This window comes from Dermochelys coriacea, chromosome 3 (genome assembly GCF_009764565.3).
Source record: "Dermochelys coriacea isolate rDerCor1 chromosome 3, rDerCor1.pri.v4, whole genome shotgun sequence".
Lineage (NCBI taxonomy): Eukaryota > Metazoa > Chordata > Testudines > Dermochelyidae > Dermochelys > Dermochelys coriacea.
In genome coordinates, this window is record NC_050070.1 from 141,487,465 (window position 1) to 141,513,177 (window position 25,713).

Genomic DNA, 25,713 nt, shown 5'->3' on the forward strand with positions numbered 1-25,713 from the left:
TCCTAGACTTTGAGTCACCTAAAAGATCAAAGTGTGACAGTGCTTCTGCTCTACTTGAACCCTTTCTTTTTCAGAGTTGCCTCCGCTGCTTCTTTCACTCTCTCTGTCTGTTGGCTTGCAATGACTTCTCCTCCCTTAGGCTAGCTAAGTAGTACAGCTACTAATCATATGACATGCAGCTGTTCCAAAATGTGACTCTGCCCTCACAGCTACCCTTGCTACTACTGTTGCTGCTCACTCCTCATGACCGTCATCTTTCCCCATCAATCTCATAGATTCAGACTTTAAAGCTAGAAGAGACTATTGTGATCATCTAGTCTGACCTCCTGCACACTTCAACCTCACCTACCCACTCCTGTAATAGACACAGAGTTACTGAGTTACTAAAGTCCTAAATCATAATTTAAAGACTTCAAGTTACAGAGAATCCACCATTTCCTCAATTTTAAACCAGCAAGTTTAAATGCTGCAGAGGAAGGCAACCCCCCCCCCCCGGTCTCTACCAATCTGACCCAGGAAAATTCCATCCTGACCACAAATAAGGCAGTCAGTTGGACCCTGAGTATTTTGACAAGACTCAACAGCCAGACACTTGGAAAAGAATTCTCTGTAGTAATTCAAAGATCTCTCCATCTAGTAGTGTCTCATCACCAGCTGTTGAGGATATTTGTTCCTAGCAGTTGCAGATCAGGGGTTCTCAAACTGGGGGTCAGGACCCCTCAGGGGGTCATGAGGTTATTACATGGGGGGTTGCAAGCTGTCAGCTCCACTAAATGCCACTTTGCCTCCAGCATTTATAATGGCGTTAAATATATTAAAAAGTGTTTTTATCTTATAAGGGAGGGTCCAAACTTAGAGGCTTCCTGTGTGAAAGAGGTCACCAGTATAAAAGTCTGAGAACCACTGTGCTACATGACATTGTAGGCAGTTTGATCATACCATCCCCTCCATAAACTTATCAAGCTCAGTCTTGAAGCCAGTTAGTTTTTTTGCACCCACTGCTTCCTTTGGAAGGCTGTTCCAGAACTTCACCACTCTGATGGTTAGAAACCTTCATCTCATTTCAAACCTAAAAACTTTTTGATGGCCAGTTTATATCCATTTGTTCTTGTGTCAACAATGGTGCTTAACTTAAATAACTCCTCTCCCTCCCTGGTATTTATCCCTTTGATGTATTTATAGAGAGCAATCATATCTCCCATTACCCTTCGTTTGGTTAGGCTATACAAGCCAAGCTCCGAGTCTCCTCTCATAAGGTAGGTTTTTCATTCCTTTGATAATCCTAATAGCCCTTTCCTGCACCTGTTCCAGTTTGAATTCATCTATTTTAAACATGGGAGACCAGAACTGCACACAGTATTTCAGATGATGTCTAACCAGTGCCTTGTATAATGGTACTAACAACTATACAACTTCCCTATCTGTACTGGAAATACTTCAACTGATGCATCCTAGGATTGCATTAGTCTTTTTCGTGGCCACATTACATTGGCAGCTCACAACCATGGTGTGATCATCCAGTACACTCAGGTCTTTCTCCACTTCTGTCACTTCCAACTGATAAGCCTCCATTTTATAGCAAAAATTCTTGTTGTTAGTCCCAAAGTGCACTTTACACTATTAAAGTTGATCCATTTCTATTGCTCCAGTTTTCAAGGTCGCCCAGATCTTCTTAATGATACTCCAGTCTTCCTCTGTATTGGCAATACCTCCCAACTTTATGTCAGCTGCAAATTTTATTGTCATATTCTCACTTTTTGTGCCAAGACCATTAATGAAAATGTTAAATAAAACTGATCTCAACAATAATCCCTGAAGAACTCCATTAGTAAACTGCCTCCAGCTTGACAGTTCACCTTTCACTATGACCCTTCTAACCAGTTCCTTATCTACTTTGAATTCTCATATTAATCCCCACGTTCTCCAATTTAACAGATAAGTTCCCATGTGAAACTGTATCAAATATCTTACTGAACTCCAATAGATTAGATCTACTGTGTTTTCTTTGTCTAAAAAATCAGTTACCTTCTCAAAGAAAGAGATCATGTTGGTCTGACACAATCTACCTTTTGTAAAATCATGTTGTATTTAAATCAATTACCATTTAACTCTATGTCCCTAACTACTTCACCTCTCAAAATCTGTTCTAAGACTTTGCATGCAATTGAGGACAAACTAAGAAGCCTGCATGCAGTTTCCTGGATCACTTTCCACCCTTTCTAAAAATAGGTACCATATTAGCAATTCTCCATAGATTCATAGATATTAAGGTCAGAAGGGACCATTATGATCATCTAGTCTGACCTCCTGCACAATGCAGGCCACAGAATCTCACCCACCTACTCTTGCAATAAATCTCTTACATATGTCTGAGCTATTGAAGTCCTCAAATCATGGTTTAAAGACTTCAAGGTGCAGAGAATCCTCCAGCAAGTGACCCATGCCCCATGCTACAGAGGAAGATGAAAACCCCACAGGCCTCTTCCAATCTGCCCTGGAGGAAAATTCCTTCCCGACCCCAAATATGGCGATCAGCTGAACCGTGAGCATGTGGGCAAGATTCACCAGCAGATACCCAGGAAAGAATTCTCTGTTGTAACTCAGGTCTCACCTCATCTAACATCCCATCACAGGGCATTGTACCTATTTACCATGAATATTTAAAGATCAATTAATTACCAAAATCATGTTATCCCATCATACCATCTCCTCCATAAATTTATCGAGTTTAATCTTGAAGCCAGATAGGTCTTTTGCCCCCACTGCTTCCTTTGGAAGGCTATTCCACAACTTCACTCCTCTGATGGTTAGAAACCTTGGTCTAATTTCAAGTCTAAACTTCCCGATGGCCAGTTTATATCCATTTGTTCTTGTGTCCACATTGGTACTGAGCTTAAATAATTCCTCTCCCTCCCTGGTATTTATCCCTCTGATATATTTATAGAGAGCACTCATATTTCTCCTCAGCCTTCTTTTGGTTAGGCTAAGCAAGCCAAGCTCCTTGAGTCTCCTTTCATAAGACAGGTTTTCCATTCCTCGGATCATCCTAGTAGCCCTTCTCTGTACCTGTTCCAGTTTGAATTCATCCTTCTTGAACATGGGAGACCAGAACTGCATACAGTATTCCAGATGAGGTCTCACCAGTGCCTTGTATAACGGTACTAACACCTCCTTATCTCTACTGGAAATACCTCACCTGATGCATCCCAAGACCGCATTAGCTTTTTTCATGGCCATATCACATTGGCGGCTCATAGTCATCCTGTGATCAACCAATACTCCAAGGTCCTTCTCCTCCTCTGTTACTTCTAATACTTCTAATTGATGTGTCCCCAGCTTATAACTAAAGTTCTTGTTATTAATCCCTAAATGCATGACCTTACACTTTGCATTATTAAATTTCATCCTATTACTATTACTTCAATTTACAAGGTTATCCAGAGCCTCCTGTATAATATCCTGGTCCTTCTCTAAATTGGCAATACCTCCCAGCTTTGTATCATCCACAAACTTTATTAGCACACTCCCACTTTTTGTGCCGAGGTCAGTAATAAAAAGATTAAATAAGATTGGTCCCAAAACCGATCCCTGAGGAACTCCATTGGTAACCTCCCTCCAGCCTGACAGTTCACCTTTCAGTATGACCCGCTGTAGTCTCCCCTTTAACCAATTCCTTATCCACCTTTCAATTTTCATATTGATCCCCATCTTTTCCAATTTAACTAATAATTCCCCATATGGCACCGTATCAAATGCCTTACTGAAATCTAGGTAAATTAGATCCACTGCTTTTCCTTTGTCTAAAAAATCTGTTACATCCTCAAAGGAGATCAGGTTGGTTTGGCACGATCTACCTTTTGTAAAACCATGTTGTATTTTGTCCCATTTACCATTGACTTCAATGTCCTTAACTAATTTCTCCTTCAAAATTTTTTCCAGGACCTTGCATACTACAGATGTCAAACTAACTGGCCTGTAGTTACCCGGATCACTTTTTTTTCCTTTCTTAAAAATAGGAACTATATTAGCAATTCTCCAATCATTCGGTACTATTCCTGAGTTTACAGATTCATTAAAAATTCTTGCTAATGGGCTTGCAATTTCAGGTGCCAATTCCTTTAATATTCTTGGATGAAGACTATCTGGGCCCCCCAATTTAGTCCCATTAAGCTGTTTGAGTTTCGCTTCTACCTCAGATATGGTAATATCTACCTCCATATCCTCATTCCCATTTGTCATGCTACCATTATCCCTAAGATCCTCATTAAAGAGTGAGGCAAAGTATTTGTTTAGATATTGGACCATGCCTAGATTATCTTTAACCTCCACTCCATCCTCAGTGTTTAGTGGTCCCACTTTTTCTTTCTTTGTTTTCTTCTTATTTATATGGCTATAGAACCTTTTACTATTGGTTTTAATTCCTTTTGCAAGGTCCAACTCTACTTTATCCCTACATGTTCTGACCTCAATAAGGTAGCTTTCCTTGCTGATCCCTCCCATCTTCCACTCCCTGTATGCTTTCTGCTTTTTCTTAATCACCTCTCTGAGATGCTTCCTCATCCAGCTTGGTCTACAACTCCTGCCTATGAATTTTTTCCCCTTTCTTGGAATGCAGGCTTCCGATAGCTTCTGCAGCTTTGACTTGAAGTAATCCCAGGCCTCCTCTGCCTTTAGATCCATAAATTCTTCTGTCCAATCTACTTCCGTAACTAATTTCCTTACTTTTTGAAAGTCAGCACTTTTGACATCAAAAATCCTAGTCGCAGATTTATTTTTGTTTACCCTTCCATTCAGTTTCAACTGAATTAGCTCATGATCACTTGAACCAAGGTTGTCCCCTACAACCATTTCTTCTGTGAGGTCCTCACTACTCACCAAAACCAAATCTAAAATGGCATCCCCTCTTGTCGGTTCAGCAACTATTTGATGAAGGAATCCATAGCTATCACATCTAGGAAAATCTGAGCCCTATTATTATTACTAGCACCTGTCCTCCAGTCTATATCTAGAAAGTTAAAGTCTCCCATGATCACGCAGTTTCCATTAGTATTTACTTCATTAAAAACATTAAAGAGGGCTCTATCCATATCCAAAAGTAGATCCCGGCAGTCTATAGCACACCCCAAGCACTTTCATAGGGGAGGCTCTAGTAGTTTTCTTCCCCAATGTGTTTTCTCCAGTCATAGGTACGCCCCCTGTATTTATGGAATCATTAAAAATCTTTGCTATTGGGCTTGCAATTTCATGTGCCAGTTTCTTTAATATTTTTGGATGGAGATTATCTGGGTCCCCCAGTTTGGTCTCACTCAACTTCTTGAGAATTGACTTCCACATCAAATGTGGTACTTTCTACCTCCATATCCTCATTTCCATTAGCCACCCTGCCACTACCCCATAGCTCCTCAATATGGTTATTAAAACCTGAGGCAAAGTATTTGTCTGACTATAAAAAAAGGTTAAAAAAACCTAGAGAAGTTCAGGGAGTATAGGTCCATCAATGGTTATTAGCCAGGATGGGCAGGGATGGTGTCCCTAGCCTCTGTTTGCCAGAAGCTGGGATGGGTGACAGGGAATGGATCACTTGATGATTACTAGTTCTGTTCATTCCCTCTGAAGCACCTGGCATTGGCCACTGTCGTAAGATAAGATACTGGGACAGATGGACCTTTAGTCTGACCCAATATGGTCGTTTTTATGTTCTTATGTTTAGGTGTTGGGCCATGCCTAGATTGTCTCTAATCTTCACCCCATCCTCAGTACTTAGTGGGCCCACTTCTTCTTTAATTGTTTTCTTTTTATTTATATGGCTACAGAACCTTTTACTATTGGTTTTAATTTCGTTTGAAAGGTCCAATTCTGCTTGGCTTTTGGCAGTTATCACTTTTCTCCTACACTTTCTGATCTCCAAGAGGTAGTTTTCCTTGCTGATCCATCCCATCTTTCATTCTTTATAAGCTTTCTTTTAATAACCTGATTGAAATGCTTGCTCATTCAACTGGCACTGCAACCCTTCCCCACAAATTTTCCCCCTTGTTTGGGATGCAGGATTCAGATAGTTTCTGCAACTGTGGCTTAAGATAATTCCAAGGCTCCTTATATATAACACTTTCCTTTAATGGTCTTTAAATGACTTTACAAATTAATAAAATAATTAATGAAATGTCCTAACAACCTGCTCAGGTGGGCAACGACTGTCACCATTTTAGAATGAGGCAAATAGAGGCACAGTGTGACTAGGGTTCTGTATACATTAGGGACTGTCACACCAGGACAGCTACACAGACACAAATTTTTGTAATGTACACATGCTCATAGTAGCATGGCCACAGGTCACAAAGTAAGTTTGTGAAACAGCCACAAATGGAACCATAAATCCTAACTCCCAAGTAGCAGTATATTCCATATTGATATTACATAGTGCCTGAAGTGTTCATTAGACCATATTTTCTCTCTGATACTGGCTTTGACTGCTTTGTTAACTGCTTTTTTATTTGTTTACACTTTACACTGAAACTTTTATTTTTCATAAATGTTAGTGTTCATAATGACAGGTTTCAGAGTAGCAGTTGTGTTAGTCTGTATCCGCTAAAAGAAAAGGAGTACTTGTGGCACCTAAGAGACTAACAAATTTATTTGAGCATAAGCTTTTGTAATCTACAATAAATTTGTTAGTCTCTAAGGTGCCACAAGTACTTCTTTTCTTTTAGTGTTTATAATGATGTTTTGTTTTTTAAAAGAGAAGTAGTCTTTCTACTGCAAATGTTCCAAACAATGGTGGTGTGCCCTTTTTATCTGTTTGGTTAGTTTGGGATAGATAGCTCATAAGGTGGCAAACTTTTCAGCTTTTCCCTTTGAAACTGAGAATATTTTCTACAAAAAACGCAGTAGGTTCTGACCATGGAATGCAGTTAAATCAACAAGCACATTGCAGGATTGAGAGCTATAACAGACTAAAGCATTCCCCATTGTTAAAGTAGCTGAATACTTAACTATAACAGTTATGTGGAAGTCAGTAAGCACACTGTAGTTCATATTTTCACAAAAAAACCCTCCTCCTGACTCATGCTTTTGTTGAAAACAGAAAACAGACAATCATATGATAAAACAAGAAATTTCTAGTGTTTACCTCTTCAAGGGTCAATACCACCAGGTATGGAATAATGATAGCTAATGGAATCATGATAACTAATGTTAAGTAAATCAACCTTGTAAATTAATGCAACCTATCTGGCTCTCAGAAGTAACGGTTTTGCCTGAACTGATGTTACAGTCAGTTGACTGGACACACAAATCTCAGATTCTGGTTGAACCATTAGTACTAAATGTGCCTGATATAAATAGCCAAACAGATAACAGGGAAAAATACCTTCATCTCCCTTTTAAAGTACAGTATTAGAGGTATTAGGGTAGATGGCTTGGGGTATTATTTTTTTTGTTTGTTTCACTTGAATTCATGAGGATTATTGGTATTTCTGAAGACAACATTCAGAATATAACAATACATGTGACTTCACATTACAGTGAACATTAAGATTTATTGTTCAAGGAATAGATTTCTCTTCAATTAACCTGTGATTTCACCAGTATTTACCTCTCAAGGCAATAAATATTGATGAGCAGCACAACAAACATTACTAACTACTAAATATGCGAGTTATATATCAGCAATGGCAATGGTTTTGCCAAAACAGCTTGGTTTGTATAAAAAAATAGTCAGTGTGTAAAAAAAATATAGAAATGTTTGTGTAACAGGTGGAGATGGGAAATATAATACACTATACTGATGACCCTTCACATCAGTGGATGCAAAGAAGCCATTCAAGTACAACAAATATGTCATCTGGTGCTTTTGAAGAAAAATCTGTACTCAGCAGTATTAAAGTTCAAAAGGTGAGAAAAGCACGAGTTACCATGAATGATCTGATAAACAAGGTGACATTTAAACATACGCATTCTTCTTTAGGTTGTTTAACTAGTTGTGTCAGATACTTGAAAACTAGCTAACAATCTCTTATATTGCCTTTTCTTCCACATTATCATACATCAGTTTTTAACAAGATTACCGTTAAAATGGTAGGCTCAAAACTATTAATTGTAATATTTTTTCATTTAAATATTAAATAATAGGGGAGATGTCAAAGAGGCTGAGTCAACAATTTTGACAATAAGTGACATGAGAGGAAGAAGAGATCTGGCCCCTGTAAATACAGATCCTCTCTTTTCACATTGGAATAGGTATCAGAAATAGTTCTAGGACAGGCCTGAAGCCCTTGAGAGTGAAATAGATTTGGGATAACACACAAGCCATTTAGTGCTGGAATATTTAATTCAGTATTTTTGTGTTTAGAAGTATATTTCTATTAGTTACTTCTTACTTTGCTTTTTTTGTAATTAAATTACACTTTTGTACTTTTAGAAGCAAATCTTAAATTACCTTGTATTTATCTTGTTGATGCTCCATGCCTTCTTCAGACTGCACACACAGTTTTGCATACTTACAATCTTTCAAACACATTTCCTAGTTTTTACCTCATTGAACAGTGCTGCTGACCTTCTAAACTTTTAGATTGTGACCCAAGCAAAAGAGGTTCCTAGTTTGTCTACATTTTTGTACTACGCCAATCACTGCAGCATTTGAGAACCTCAGATACTATAGTTGGTTAGAAGTTTCCAGTAAAAATTATAAACCAAATGGCTAAGGAATTAAAATCTCTTGTCCTTTGTATTAAATTAAAAAATATCTGCAACGATAACTAACGGAGCTTCTTTCTCAAAAGAGGAGGACTCCTTCAACTAAAGTTTGAGTTAATGCTTCATAATAAAACACCATTAGTTTAACACTTATAAAAAGAGAAAAGCCCAAGAAAATAAACAAAATATCAAGTACTGAAAAAGACTAAATCCAAATAGTCTCACATACCTGATGGAGAATTATGGGCGGAGGTCAATGATTTGGATTTAGAATCAGAAAGTCGAGAAATGCTATTAGCTCTAGTTCTAGCAGAAACTTTACTACTATCTGCTGATGGTGTTAATCTTCCACCACTTCTAATGATGGCTTCTGTAGTACGAGATGAGACAGTGCTTCTAGTAATTGTGGCTTCAGAGTCACTACGTGCTGATAAAGAACCGAGCCTAGTTCTGCGTGGTTGGGCAAGTAAGTCAATTCTGGAGATATTTCTCCTTCCTGATGGAGGCTTTGATGTAGAACTTGTAGTGGACACTTCAGAAGCCACTGAAGCTTTATCTGCATCAGCAAGTTCGCTATCTGAGGCTTCACCAAGTCGTGCTCTGCGCAAGAGAGAAGTCCTTGTGGGACGAGGCCTTGGAAGAGTGGTTGATTTACTGGATTGCCCAGTTGTAACAGGAGAGGTCTTTGATTTAGCTGACTTACTGCCTTCCATTTTGGAATGTAAGAGTTCATCTGCAGAGGTAAAATGACCCCTTCCATGTGATTTGCCAGAGTAAGTTTCTTGGTCAGATGACAAAATATCAGATATGGCAGAATGAGGTACACTAGATGTTTGGTCATCATCTGTTAAATCTACTGAAGGTTGCCTCATTCTTCCACTGGGTTGCATAAATTTACGACCCTCTGCTCTTGAACCAGCATCTGAAGATCGGCTTTTAGTTTTCTTTTCTATCTTTTCTCTAGCATTTGTTGCAGAGGAAGATTTTAAAACATCCTTGGAAGGAGAACTAGTGGAACATCTATCTTTATAGAGGGTAGTAAAGCTCTTTCGCTTTTGAGTGGTTTTTCTTTCAGTGTCACCAGTAACCAGACTGATTGTGCTAGCGGTGTCTACGTCTGACTCAGGTGATATGGAATTATCTCTGTTATAGCTAGGAGTTTCAGGTCCTTCATCTGTTTTGTTTTCTTCTCGTAATTTAGCTTCAAGGAACGCCATTACTGCTTCTGTGTCTTTTAAAATAAGTGTTGTATCCAGACTAGAATCAGTGTCCACAGAATCACTTCTCTCACGTATTCTGTTTGTGGAGGTAAAAGCAAATGAAGGGGGAGTAGATCCAGTTTGTTTATTAATATGAGGAATAAGTTCTATAGGTATATTTGTGCTAGGTTTATCTATAGTAAAGCTGCCTTGTCTCACTAAAGGTTTTGAAGATTCTTTCTTCTCTCCTCCTAATCCTTTTGGAGTTTGGCCTTTTATAATTTCCTCTGTTTTTCTTCTTTTCCCTTCACTTTGTACAATCTTCATTTCTGCTTTACTTGTAGAATGTCCTGGGGCTTTTTCTTGATGATTATCCAACATTTTATGTGGAATAGGAGTCTCCTCTCTACCTTTCTCAACTTGATTGGCAATAAGTTTAGCTAAAGACACTTTAGTTGAAGTCCTATGTGCCTGCTCCTTTTGTTCTTGCTGTTGAATTTTAGCTAAAGCTTGCTTTACAACTGAAGTTTCCCTGACAATTTCACTTTTCTCTTTACTGGAAGAAGAGCAGCTAACGGGGTGAGAAGACAATTTGTTGTCTCCACCAGGTTTAGGAGAAAGGCCATTCATTGTCCTGTTTGCCTTAGCCATGCTCCTACTACCTGCATCTTGTGGCATTTCTATTTGGGATGCATGAGTTGGAGTTTCTTTCTCTTGAAGTTCTGTGTCTTGTTTTTCACCTATCTCTGATCTCTGATGAGGTGTAACCTTTGCTCTTGAACTTTCAGTGGCTTTTTCCTCTTTTGGAAGCTGTGGAAGCGTTCTCCTCTTTCGCTCGCCTTGGCTAGTCACAGAAGTGGCTGAGCTAGTACTTCTAACTGAAATACCAGATTCACTGATGTCAGTATCTAAAAACAGAATGAAAAAACCTCTTGGAAATGAGTGACTAAATCTGCCAATGGAAACATGCATTCTTAAGGCTACACAGAAGTAATTAATAAAGTATATTATTTCTATTGCACAGAGAACTGGAACTTTGTCTTTTGTGAAATGGCATTTAAAAGTCCTCCTAAACCATGATACAATAGATTATGTAAAATAGTCAATTTCTTTCACCAATCTATTAGTTACATAACAGACATTTTAAGATACTGAAGAAAAATATCTATTAATAAAATACTTTTATGCTACAGTATGTCACATGAAGGTTCTGATACAAACAAGGGAATATTTCAGTCTGTGACAAGCCTTTGTAGCACACATCAAAGCACTGATATGAAATAAACATCTGCCAAAGTAATGGAATTCTTGCGTGTGTCAGCTGTGGTTTCGTACAGGGATCCCTTAACAATCAAATGCACAGAGCTACATGTTATCTTTAAGCAGCATCTTCCCTGGAACTTGGTGTATTGCATGGTTGGACAAAGGAAGGTGAAAAACTACAGTGGGAGCAGGGAAGGAATATGAATCTTCTCTCTTGGTCCTGGTATCTGCTTGCTAACAAATAGGCTTATTTTCCTCCCACAACTGGCAAATTTTGGCTGTGACTGGACCAGTCACCCACTTGTGAACCACCTTGCATTCATGACCACAAGGTTGAAAATCTAAGACCAGAAAATTGGTTCTCAAACTGTTGAGTATGGGCCACCAGTAGCCCTCAGTCTTTCCTGGCTGTATACACAACTAAACAATTTGAAATTCAAGCAGAGTAGAACTTGGGAGATGGGAAAGAAGGTAGGTCTATGGGAGACAGTCTTGCTGGAAGTGGTCTGCAGAATGAAAAAGCTGGAGATCCACTGCATTTATATCAGGGCGGGCAAACTATGGCCCACGGGTCGGATCCAGCCAGTCAGGGCTTTCAATCCAGCCCACGGGATTGCCAGCCCTGTGGCACAGTGGGGCTAAGGCAGGCTCCCTGCCTGCTCTGATCCCATGCCGCTCCCGGAGGTGGCTGGCATCACATCCCTGCAGCCCCTGGGGGAGGGGGAGAGTAGAGGGCTCTGTGTGCTGCCCTTGCCTGCAAGGACCACTCCCCACAGCTCCCATTGGCTGGGAACCGCGGCCAATGGGAGTTTCAGGGGTGGTACACACAGGCAAGGGCAGAGTGCAGCAGAGCCGCCTGCCCCACCCCACCCCCAGGAGCCACTGCTGGACATGCTGGCCACTTCCGGAAGTGGTGCGGGACCAGGGCAGGTAGAGAGCCTGCCTTAGCCCCACTGCGTGCCGTTGCCACCCCAGAGCCACTCGAGGTAAGTAGCGCTGAGCCAGAGAGAGCTGCACCCCAACCTCCTGCCCTGAGCCCCCTAAGCCCCTGCTTTGAAATCCCTGCCACACCCCTCCTGCACCCCAATATCCTACCGAGCCCACTCCCACACTCCACACACCCCCTGCACCCCAACTCCCTGCCACACCCCTCCTGCACCCCAAGCTCCTGCCCAGAGCCCCCTCCTGCACCTCAACCCCTTGCCCTGAACCCCTTCCTGCACACCACAACCCCCCCATACCCGCACACCCTCCTGCATCCCAACCCCCTGCCCCAGCCCTACATTCATGGCCCTGTATACAATTTCCCCAACCAGATGTGGCCCTCAGGCCAAAAAGTTTGCCAACCCCTGGTCTAGATGATCTAACAGGTCTTTTCCATCTTTACATTTCTAATTCTATGAAATGTTTAAGGACTTTTGTTTATGTTACTGGCACCCCGTAGGACCCAGATTCTTAATAGACTATAGAAGTTGTTAGAGAGAGAGAAGGTGGACCAACTTCTGTTGGCAAAAGGGACAAGTTGTCAAACTCTGTGTAAGCCTCTCTCTATGCTATCATGAGACTGATGGCTACAATACTGCGAACAACTATAGAAGTTATGATATTGTGGCTGTTGTAAATGCACAGTAAATCTGCTTTTCTCAGGGCAATGATTAATTGTAAAGCTGCATTGCTGAAACAACCTGATACTTCTTGAGCCTAGTAACTTCAAAGGCCGTTAGCAAACTTCAAATTACTTAAGTTTAAATGTTTCAGAGTAGCAGCCGTGTTAGTCTGTATTCGCAAAAAGAAAAGGAGTACTTGTGGCACCTTAGAGACTAACAAATTTATTAGAGCATAAGCTTTCGTGAGCTACAGCTCACTTCATCGGATGCATTTGGTGGAAAAAACAGAGGAGAGATTTATATACACACACACAGAGAACATGAAACAATGGGTTTATCATACACACTGTAAGGAGAGTGATCACTTAAGATAAGCCATCACCAACAGCAGGGGGGGGAAAGGAGGAAAACCTTTCATGGTGACAAGCAGGTAGGCTAATTCCAGCAGTTAACAAGAATATCAGAGGAACAGTGGGGGGTGGGGTGGGAGGGAGAAATACCATGGGGAAAATATCATCATCTGGACCCATGGAAAAGAAGCTCTTGAGGAATTCCACCATGATTTCAACAATTTCCATCCCACCATCAACCTCAGCCTGGACCAGTCCACACAAGAGATCCACTTCCTGGACACTACGGTGCTAATAAGCGATGGTCACATAAACACCACCCTATATCGGAAACCTACTGACCGCTATTCCTACCTACATGCCTCTAGCTTTCATCCAGATCATACCACTCGATCCATTGTCTACAGCCAAGCGCTACGATATAACCGCATTTGCTCCAACCCCTCAGACAGAGACAAACACCTACAAGATCTCTATCATGCATTCCTACAACTACAGTACCCACCTGCTGAAGTGAAGAAACAGATTGACAGAGCCAGAAGAGTACCCAGAAGTCACCTACTACAGGACAGGCCCAACAAAGAAAACAACAGAACGCCACTAGCCATCACCTTCAGCCCCCAACTAAAACCCCTCCAACGCATCATCAAGGATCTACAACCTATCCTGAAGGACGAGCCATCGCTCTCTCAGATCTTGGGAGACAGACCAGTCCTTGCTTACAGACAGCCCCCCAATCTGAAGCAAATACTCACCAGCAACCACACACCACACAACAGAACCACTAACCCAGGAACCTATCCTTGCAACAAAGCCCGTTGCCAACTCTGTCCACATATCTATTCAGGGGATACCATCATAGGGCCTAATCACATCAGCCACACTATCAGAGGCTCCTTCACCTGCGCATCTACCAATGTGATATATGCCATCATGTGCCAGCAATGCCCCTCTGCCATGTACATTGGCCAAACTGGACAGTCTCTACGTAAAAGAATGAATGGACACAAATCAGACGTCAAGAATTATAACATTCAAAAACCAGTTGGAGAACACTTCAATCTCTCTGGTCACTCGATCACAGACCTAAGAGTGGCTATATTTCAACAAAAAAGCTTCAAAAACAGACTCCAACGAGAGACTGCTGAATTGGAATTAATTTGCAAACTGGATACAATTAACTTAGGCTTGAATAGAGACTGGGAATGGATGAGTCATTACACAAAGTAAAACTATTTCCCCATGGTATTTCTCCCTCCCACCCCACCCCCCACTGTTCCTCTGATATTCTTGTTAACTGCTGGAATTAGCCTACCTGCTTGTCACCATGAAAGGTTTTCCTCCTTTCCCCCCCCTGCTGTTGGTGATGGCTTATCTTAAGTGATCACTCTCCTTACAGTGTGTATGATAAACCCATTGTTTCATGTTCTCTGTGTGTGTGTATATAAATCTCTCCTCTGTTTTTTCCACCAAATGCATCCGATGAAGTGAGCTGTAGCTCACGAAAGCTTATGCTCTAATAAATTTGTTAGTCTCTAAGGTGCCACAAGTACTCCTTTTCTTTTTAAGTTTAAATGGTGTCTCTCATGAAGTCTGCTACAGTCTTTAGGCTCAGGTAGGATCACAAAGCTGGTAGCTCATGTTTTTAAAACTAAAGAGAAAAAATTGTAAGAAAAACAAAAAAGATTTACCCCTGTAAGTCTGAGAATAATGACAGGAAAGATGGGACCTACCACTCCAGTACTTTAATTGTGTGGGCGTTCTGGCGTTTCCACTCCCTCCAGTCCTACATGCTGTGCAAAACTGCTCTGCAGAAAATGGTCAGATTTCCATTTATTTCCACTGCTTTTAGGCACAAAAAGTGAGCACGTCCAACACAGAAGTTCAACTGCTCACTATTATTGCCCTATTTTGATACTTTTGCTGACTTCACTTAATGCAAAAAGAAGCCATCAGTGTCTCTAACTGTAGTGGCCTCCTCAAGCTGATAAGACTGAATCTGCCCCAGCTCCTTTTCCCTCAGCTTTGTGTAATAAAGAGATCCTCTATGACTCAATTGCTGGCTGGAATATGTACTTTGAGGGCTTTATGTCTTTTGGCCTTGTAGCCTGGAACCATGTAGAAAATATATTTTTTCTGCGAAACCCCAGAGTCCTCAAATCCTGTTTCAGACATTGTTTAGTCCTCCATTAAACATCTTTTCCTGCCTCCCTGAGAATAAGAACCATCAGCACCTCACTTATGTAAGACTCCATAATTGGAGATCCTCCCATGACCAACTAACATGTTTTTAAATGTCCTTGTCCACTCTGTGGGCAAAATCGTATTTAATGTTGTGCTATTTAATACTATTTCTAATACAACACATTTGCCCAGGGTAGAAAATGCCACATAGGAGGAAAAGAAGAGGGTGGTCAACTTGCAAAATGCCAAGACAGAAAGGTGTTGCTCGCTAAAAGTTAAAACAGGGTTAAATCAATCTTAGTTTGGTCTGCAGGCACCCAAAAACAATGGCTGTAGAAAGTCCCAATTGCTTGCTCTCAAATGGACAATATAATGGATCCACTACTGAAGTCTGCCTCCATCCCAATCGGGGAGATTGACCAGGTTCAGGTGTCCCAGGACAGAGGGACTTTGAAATGGACAAAAGACTGTCTGTGATTGGGAAAAAGAAAGGGAGTACTTGTGGCACCTTAGAGACTAACAAATTTATTAGAGCATAAGCTTTCGTGAGCTACAGCTCACTTCATCGGATGCATGAGCTGTAGCTCACGAAAGCTTATGCTCTAATAAATGTTAGTCTCTAAGGTGCCACAAGTACTCCTTTTCTTTTTGCGAATACAGACCAACACGGCTGCTACTCTGAAACCTGTGATTGGGAAGAGATACTAACTGAAGGGTCAGACAAACGTAGAGGCTGCAAGACCATAGTCTACTTTGGTCAGCCCCAATGCTGCGGGGGTAGAGGGGGGTGATGCCTTGGACAAGGGTAAGGTGGACACTCACACATTTCTGGAATAGTAGACATTCCAGTGCTTCTGGGAACAGCATGGGCCTGCATCTGCTGGCGTGACCTTGCACACACAGAGCATGCAAAATCACGCTTGATGGGGGGGGGTCCCCCACTATTTTTAGGACTGCCGCATGCCAGCTGAGGTGGGTGGAGCAGCATGCTCTTAAAAATGGCATCCCCCATTCAATTTTGTCCCTGTACTGGACAGGGGACAAACCTCTCAATACTGGACAAGTGGCCCCCTAGCCAAGGGCGTTGGGGGGCACTACCTAAATTTGCAAGATAAGGAAAAGGTTTAGGTAAGATAATATGCATATAGGTGTTTTGCTGTTTCATTGTTATTATTGTTTCCTCTGTTTTCCTGTGGATAAATAAGTAGTACTCTGTTTGGAACAAGCTGTTCTCTGTCAATGCGCTTTCATATTGGTCTCAGGCTCCTGGATGGAGGGTCCAAAATCGATTTGGACCTTCTGAGCATGCAGTTTTTAACAGGGGTGTCATGACCTGGGGACCCAGTGTAAAAGGATTCCATCCTGAGAGAAGTATGGGCAGTGCAGACCTATCACTTGGAAAAAATGTGCCTGGAGAAACTGAGTGAGGGATCAAAAGTACAGCTCACCATGGAACAGTAACAGCCTACCATAAAGATTACTGGGGTGAAAAAACCAGTTACTTACCTTTCCATAACTGTTGTGCTTCGAGATGTGCTGCACATGTCCATTCCAATTTAGGTGTGCATGTGCCCAATGCATAGATTTTGAAGATTTTTCCCCCCTCAGTGGTAGCCACTGGGGTGGTTCCCTGTCGCTATGCACCGTGTGCTGCTATAAAAGCAGAGCTGCCCTGATCCTCCCTCAGTTCTTTTGTTCCAGACAGACACTGACAGAGAAGGGAAGGTGGGCGGGTCATTGAACGCACATGTGCAACACATTTCTAAGAACAGTTATAGAAAGGTAGGTAACCCTTCTTTCTTCTCCGAGTGATTGCACATGTCCATTCCACTGTAAGTGACTCACAAGCAAACATACATGGAGGTGGGTTCGGAGCCTACCTGAAGAGTGATTGTAAGACGATCCATCCGAAACTGGACTGCCAGAGAATGCCATAATGAGAAGCAAAAGTGTGGAGTGATGAATAGGTTGCTGCTTTACAAATGTCTGTGATCAGCACTTGCACCAAGAAAGCTACAAAAGCTGCCTGCACTCTAGTAGAATGTGTCAACACTCTAGCTGGCGGGATCATATTAGCCAGTTGCTAGCATAAACGAATGCACTAAGAGATCTGGGTTGAAATTCTCCGAGTGGAATATGGTTGGCCCTTATGTCTGTCTGCAACAAACCACTGAATAGAAGATCTAATAAGATTTAGCCCACTCCAGGTAGAAAGCTACCCTTCTCACAGCTGCGTGAAGCTTTTCCTCATCCCTATGCACATGGGGTTTTGGAAACAATGTGGGCAAATAAATTGCTGGGTTAACATGAAAATTAAAGACTACTTTCATGCAAAATTTTGGGCGATGATGGATATAAACTTTATCCTTAAAAAAACCTGTACCAAAGCTCTCAACTTGCCCACCCTTCCGCCTGAGGTAATAGTCACCAAAAATGCTACCTTCATGGAAAGCTGAAGGAGGGAAAAAGTGGCAAGGGGCTTGAAGGGAGGTCCTATCGATTTTGTTAGGACTAAATTCAGATCTTGAGGGATGGGGTCCCGTATATGTGGCTATAATCTGACCAAGCCCTTCAGAAATCAGGTGACAATGGGTTGAGAAAAGGGATCTACTATCCATCAAGATGTGGAAGGCTGAAATAACTGTCATATACATCCTTGTACAGTCAAACTCTGTTTTAGATCTAGAAGATAGTCTGGGGTGCCCACTTCTGCTGAAGTGCTTCCATTTAGCCAGGTAATTGTTCCTAGCTGAGAATTTTCAGGGGATGAACTCGACAGACCTGGCACAGACTCTGGAGGTGACAATCCTCTTGGGAGACAAAGCATTCCAGCAGGATCTCTCCCCTGAACACTTCGAGTGTCTGCCTCTGTCTGGCTTCAGAACTGACTCAGTTGAGCGAGGAACTGAACTTGAGAAAGGCCTAAGCCTTGACTTCAGTACAAGGGAATGATCCTGAGGACCAGACGGCATCTCCAATGAAGTGCCCTGTATCCAAGTTGATAAACTTGGGGCAATTTCTCCATGTGATAATTCCAACAGGGGTCAAAGTGCTGTGTCCTTAGGTAAGCACACAAGCCTCCCCACCCTGTTTTTTTTGAGCAGGGCTTGAATCTTTGCAAATGTGACATTTGTTACTAACATGGGATTCCCCCAAACATTTCAAGCAGGCCAGATGTAGATCGCTGACCAGTATGGACTTTGCACCGGTCCAGGAGGACTAAAATCCCACGGATTGTGACATTGTTCTGGTAGCAAAAGATAAAAAGTGGTAAAAAAAAATCCCGAAAATGGAAACCTAGCACTAAAATTGTCTAAACTAACTATAACTAATAAGCGACTAATCTACAACAAATAGGATCTTTATAGAGAAAGGAGAGAGGAAAGCACTTGAATTAACAAGTCTGGATTGTTCTGACAACTGTTACTGGTGTTAAGAAGGAACTGAGTTGCGTCGGGGGCAGCTCCGCTCTCTTTTACCAGCATGCGGTCTGGTGATAGAAGGTGCTTGAGCCATCCCTATGGGTACCACAGAGGGGAAAAAATCTCCGACATTTCTGCAGGTGCATAGTTTTGGGACTGGGGAGGATTTCCCCCCGAATGGTATACTAACTATAACTACTAAGCTAAAATATAAAACTATTTACAGTGAGTTTACTTTACAGGTAATGCACGGAGTGAAGGAAGACATGATTCTGACTCAGGCCAGGGGGCGGCAAGAAGGAACTGGAGAGGCATCCATCCTCTTCTGCTGCCTCTTCTACCTTTTGAGTATGAGGGAAGCCACTGTGTATATGTGGGTCAATGGATGCTGAAAAATTTCTGGACTCATAGGGAGCAGCACTCAAAGAAGAATATATATTTAGACATTTCTACAATAAATATTAACTACAGTAACAGTAGAGAGAAATATTCATTTGACTCAGCATTTCCAGTAACAGTTCTCTGGACAGTACCCTTTGCAAATGTGCTAGTTGCTGGTATAGTGTGTTGTGGAATGCCAGGTGCTAAATACTTCTATTTTTAATATCTTTCTGTAGTTACCTGAGACCAAAGAAGTTAGCCATTTTTCATAATGAAGTCATGCACACCAACTCCTCAATTAACCCAGCAGAAAATTCCTCCAAGACATTATCCCTGCATTGTGGCCACCATGATTGCAGGAGAATACTGTGCCTTTGGGAAAGCAGCATTGCTTTAGGTTGGAATTTTGATATTACATTCATTTCTGTGTCACAAGCAACGAAGTTGTCATGAACAACAAAAAACAAACAAAAAAAGACGTGCCTGGATTGCAGGACGGCAATACAGCTAAAGCACTGGAGTAGTTGCTAATGAGTTCCTAGTCAATTAAGAGTATGCTCATTTCAATAGTTGGAAAACTCAGCAAGGCTATATCGTCCTGTGATTTCCAGTCCATTTGATAGTAATGCATACATGAATATGTAATATTTACAGTAAGAATTTAAATACATTATCATCACAGCGTTTAAGAGCTCAAGTCACGGATGAGGCCTCAATTGTGCTAGCATCATAAAACAAAGAACAAAAAGAAACCTGGGCAGAATTTTAAATTTATAACCTTATAAACCTTGCACTACAGCCTTCGATTTTCAAGTATCTGTGTTTAAATAATCAACCCTGTGGTCTGCATTGAACTTTTACAAATAAAGATGAAAAGAAGAGAAAGTAAGCAAAGGGATCACCTCCTTCACAGTCAAATATACATTTTAATGCATAACATAAGGAACATTATATTCAAATAAACAAGTCCAGCAAAGTTGTTAATAAAAGAGGAGGGAGCCTGAACACTTGCCACTCAGAAGTGACAGGATAATGTGGTTTGGCAACTGCATAGGGATTCTGACGATAGCAACATCAAATTATTCTTAGAATGTTTAGTTGGATTGTACAGTTGAAGTTTCAGATTGATTGTTTACTGTTCAGTCCACTAAGCTCAATGGGAAGGGGTATATACTGTACTAATAAAAAGATTTGACAAGCGTATCCAAATGGTAGCTTAAATGAATATCTCCTTTTATATTTTCCCAATATCGGTACCAATAAACCTTTTTTATAGTGTTCGGCCTATTTTATCATTAATATAAAATAGTGCCGTTAAGAGATTAAAAAAATGAATTGCGATTAATTGCATTGTTAAATAATAATAGAATACCATTTATTTTCTACATTTTCAAATATATTGATTTTGATTACAACTCAGAATACAAAGACTACAGTGCTCAGTTTATATTTATTTTTGATTACAAACATTGGTACTGTAAAAAACAAAAAAAAAAGTATTTTTCAATTCACTTCATACAAGTACTGTAATGCAATCTCTTTTTCATGAAAGTGGAACATACAAATGTAGAAATATATACAAAAAATAATTGCATTAAAAATAAAACAATGTAAAAGTTAAGAGCTTACAAGTGCACTCAGTCCTATTCCTTGTTCAGCCAGTCACTCAGACAAACAAGTTTGTTTACATTTGCAGGAGACAATGCTGCCCGCTTCTTGTTTACAATGTCATCTGAAAGTGACAATGGGTGTTTGCATGGCACGGTTGTAGCCGGCGTTGCAAGATATTTACATGCCAGATGTGCTAAAGAGTCATATATCCCTTCATGCTTCAACCTCCATTCCAGAGGACACGCATCCATGCTGATGATGGGTTCTGCTTGATAATCCAAAACAGTGCGGACTGACGCATGTTCATTTTCATCATCTGAGTCAGATGCCACGAGCAGAAGGTTGATTTTCTTTTTGGTGGTTCGGATTCTGTAATTTCCACATCGGAGTGTTGCTCTTTTAAGACTTCTGAAAGCATGTTCCACACTTCATCCCTCTCAGATTTTGGAAGGCACTTCAGATTCTTAAACCTTGGTTTGAGTGTTGTAGCTATCTTTAGAAATCTCACCTGGGTACCTTCTTTGTGTTTTGTCAAATCTGTAGTGAAAGTGTTCTTAAAATGAACAACATGTGCTAGGTCATCATCTGAGATTGCTATAATATGAAATGCATGGCAGAATGCTGGTAAAACAGAGCAGGAGACATACTATTCTCCCCCAAAGAGTTCAGTCAAAATGTAATTAACACATTATTTTTTTAACGAGCTTCATCAGTATGGAAGCATGTCCTTTGGAATGGTGGCCGGAGCATGAAGGGGCATACGAGTATGTAGCATATCTGGCATGTAAATACCTTGCATTGCTTGCTACAAAAGTGCCATGCGAACGCCTGTTTTGGTGACCTCTGAAATAAGATATGGGCAGCATTATTTCCCATAAACGTAAACAAACTTGTTTGTCTTAGTGATTGGCTGAATAAGAAGTAGGACTGTGTACGCTCTAAAGTTTTACATTGTTTTGTTTTTGAGTGAAGTTATGCAACAAAAAAATTTGACATTTGTAAGTTGCATTTTCACGATAAAAAGATTGCATTAAGGTATTTGTATGAGGTGTATTGAAAAATACGATTTCTTTTATCATTTTTACAATGCACATACAGTGTAATAAAAATAATATAAAGTGAGCACTGTACACTTATTTAAATTTATATTGTAATTTAAATCAATACATTTGAAAAGGTAGAAAAACATCCAAAAATAGTTAATAAATTTCAATTGGTATTCTATTGTTTAACAGCGTGATTAAAACTGTGATTAATTGACAGCCCTAATATAAAGACTAATTTAATATCACACTAAAATATAATTATGAGGGGCTTTTTGTTGTTGTTGTTTTTAAAGTCTTAACAGAAATGTAATTGATGATGAATCTATTGTATTGGTGATAATTAAACTATTTGTCTAGTTGTGTAACTAAGTCCTTCGCTTCCATACAGTCTTTGCTACAGAAATTAAGATGACAACAACTTATCCTACCATTTTCTAGAGGAGCAGGTGCAGATGACTCCAACCTCATGTCATCTTGGTCATGTCGTGTATGATTAGCAGCCAAACTAGCCCACTGGGACACCCAACGTTTACTTCCAGATGCAGCAGAGCCTTCCTGAGAAAAAAAGGAATAGGACAAGAAACAACAGATTTTGCTTAAAAATATGTGATATAAAGTTGATAAACTGGTATATTATCAAAACTCAGATGTATCTGAAATCTTAATTATTTTCATAGAAAGTGCAAATATTAAAAGAACTCATTTCAATTTATTTTGGAGAATCCTAATGTTAATACTGGATTGACAGTCTTAAATCCTTTATTGCTCTATTGCAGTTGCAGAACAACTACAGGCTGGGGAGTGGTTCCCAACATTTTTCTACTGCGATGAACATTCAAACAATATATACTATGTGAAGAATATATGCCTAGGTGAAATGAGATTATTTCATTCCTGAATTTAGAGGAAGTTGTTGAAAAAGGGAGAGCTAGCAGAAGGCTTTAACCACTCAAAAATTATATTTTTTCCAGGGGGAAGAAAAAAAAACCGAAAGGGCAAGGCAGATATTTTCTCCAGAGTAAAAGGGAAGCTATTAAATTGACCCTGACTAGAAGACTAGTTTAAGGATTGGAGAAGCCAGATAACTTGGAGTACTTCAAAAAATAGTGGGTATTAGTAGCATATGTAAACATAACTGTCTGAAGATAAAGGTGTCTGGAACTGTATTTCAACATGAAAATGTGAAGTGACTGGAAAATGTACCTGGCTCTGTAAATTATAAATAAAGTGCATCATTAAAGTCCAATAACATAGCTTCATGTATGAATCAAAAGATAATTGCATTTTTGTAGTGAAAACAAAGAAAGCTGAGGACATTTTTTTAGTTTAGATAAAAATTAAACAATTGGGTTTACAACATAACCAGGATTGTCTTAGAGGTATCACTGTTGTCAACGTAAGAAATCATTGATCTGGAAAGAACAGGGTCATAAAAGACAGTATCCTGAGAGAAACTATGCTTGAATAGCTTTGATTTCTATTTACTTAGCTTTCCTTTTTAATCAAAGTTTAGAGTTTTAAAATTAGGCTTATATACAGGACATGTCCTTATGTCTATGTGTTGAATTATATAGGACTCAACTTAATTTTACTGTTGTATAATTTAAGATTATTCTGGAAAAGGTCTCTAAATATGCAACTATAATGCTGCTATTTCATCTAACATACCACAGCATCACTGTCTGTGCATCTCACTCATTCACATAGAAAAACAAAAATCATATCTCCAAAGGCTCTACTGAAGTTAATGAAGACTAATAGGATGGATAAAAGGGGAGGGGGGAGAGGGAATTGTGTGCAGGGAATTCATCTTTAAGAGTCTAAAAACAATTTTACTGACAATTTACAACTCCAGTGAAGATGGGTAACTCTAGATAGACAACAGTGGTAATCATAGATTAAGGTAGAGGAATTGAGACACCCACAAATGTACCTCATGAAGAATCTGTATGAGCTACCTGCACTCTTGAGAATGTAGCTGAATCTCCATTGTCCACTGAATTCTTGGCACTTCCAATCAGAGTGTCAGTTAGGGTTTATTGTGATGGTCATTTTCCCACTAGGAACTGGACTAAGATTCCTACATATTTCATCTAAATCATCTGACAGTCCTGAGACATTAGCAAATATCAGCAAACTATTTTATTGAATGTCTAAAGTGAAAGGTTCTATATTCTATTAACAATTTGAGTCAGCCCATCCACTCAATTCTTCTTCAAATGTTTAAAACCCCAAATCATTTACATGTTTAGACTTCACACAGAAATAATACATTTTAAAGAACAAAACAACTGAAAATCATTCTCTCATTCAATTGTCAAGATTTGAATTCAGGGTACTGAATTGCCCCTACGGTGACATTACTAACACAAAAGAGTGGAAAGAATGTTATGAATCTAACTTCCAACACTATTTTAGGAATGTGAAATGCAGGAGGAACCCATCAGCCTGATCTTTGCCATTAGACAAACTTCAGCAATTTGAATTCACTTTTCAAAATCAAATGTTACAAGTTTCAGTTCTACTTATAGAAAATTAAGGCAATTTTTCATTTACTTTAATTGTGTGTATTACTGGCCACAATAGAGAAGAAAATGTTGGCAAGAAGAATGACAGACCTTTCTACAATAGCTCATATATTGTATTGAATTATATAAAGAACTTGCAGTATTTAAAGACTAATTGAAAAGACTTTTGTTAACATCTAAAGATTCATCTTCCTCTTTGGTTTACCCTAAACTTGATTTACTTCATTTTCTCCTGTTCCCATTAACAAACAGTATCATTTTTATTACAACATGAACTCCTATCAAAATATGGTGTAGAGCCCAATTAACCACCTGTGAACCATATGCTAAAGGGAAATCTGAGTAGCTCAGCTTTTACTCTCCATAACCCAGGAACTTAATCACCTTTATCTGAAGACTGAACTCTATCAGTTTGTGGAATAGGATATTATGGTCAGTTTTCGCAGACCCCAAAATTAATTGAAACAAGGGAGCTTTATATTTTACTTTCAGAAGACAATTAAATTAGATACGCTGCCAAAATAAAACCCTACTTTTTATGTAGTATTCAGGCTACAGGTTATGTTGCCAAATCTCTGCTATAGTATTGTGTTGTGAAGGCAGTAACATTAGGCAGCTTCGCCTCCTTCTTAAAGCTTACCAAAAGTCATAAAGTTACAAAATAGCTTTATTTTTAAGTCTAACATACATTACCATGGTGGAAAACATCCAATAGAACAAGACTTACGACGCACACATGTATCAAAAAACTAAAGTTGCCAATCCTAACCTATAGTTATTCCTATAAGAAGTCATACTAACAGCCTCTCAGACTTCCAAATCACCGAGATATCCTCTGAGCATCATTTTATATTGCATAAGGAGTTTCCAAATCCACACTAGTCTTTCAGACAGTTTCAGATTTAAATTTGAGACTTTGATCGCTCAAGCTATTCGTATTGACCCAACTTTCCTTTATTCACTCCTTTTACCTCCATCCCCAATAAACTGGAGCATCAAATAATCCCTTACTGTGACTTTTAGCTCCAAACTCCATAGAGAGCAGCATATCTTCAGGTAAAATTTATGGACTATACACCAAAGGGTTGCTACGGACATGCTTCAGGTTTATAGGACATGACTGAAAAACTCCTTCAGTACATAACATAGAACACCTTAAATCATGCTAGAACAGTTCTTTTCACCAAAAGGGAAAAAAATAACTACCAGAGATTTCAGGCTGAGTGCTTTGGTTATAGGAATGGATCAGAGAATTTACTGACATCCAAATGGTTTGTTTTGAAGGGTCAAGGAGTTAATGCAAAACAAGTATAAATGACAAAAATAAAACTTGTATGAAACATGGTGATTCAATTGTTCTACCTAATACGGATGCAATATGCTAAGTAGTCATACAGAATATATTTACTCACACCTCAGAATATTTACTAG

General features: G+C 39.8%; 1 protein-coding gene across 13 annotated transcripts in view; it reads right to left on the reverse strand.

Annotated features, from left to right (window-relative positions):
- Positions 1-25,713, reverse strand: part of CEP170 (centrosomal protein 170) — a 180,453-nt gene that overhangs the window by 37,958 nt on the left and 116,782 nt on the right. For all 13 annotated transcript variants that reach the window (XM_038396364.2, XM_043511456.1, XM_043511455.1 and 10 more), the window contains 2 exons: positions 22,183-22,309; positions 8,921-10,798 (listed from right to left, as the gene is read on the reverse strand). In XM_038396364.2, coding sequence (XP_038252292.1) covers positions 8,921-10,798; positions 22,183-22,309 — 2,005 coding nt within the window. The remainder of the gene's footprint in view (positions 1-8,920; positions 10,799-22,182; positions 22,310-25,713) is intronic.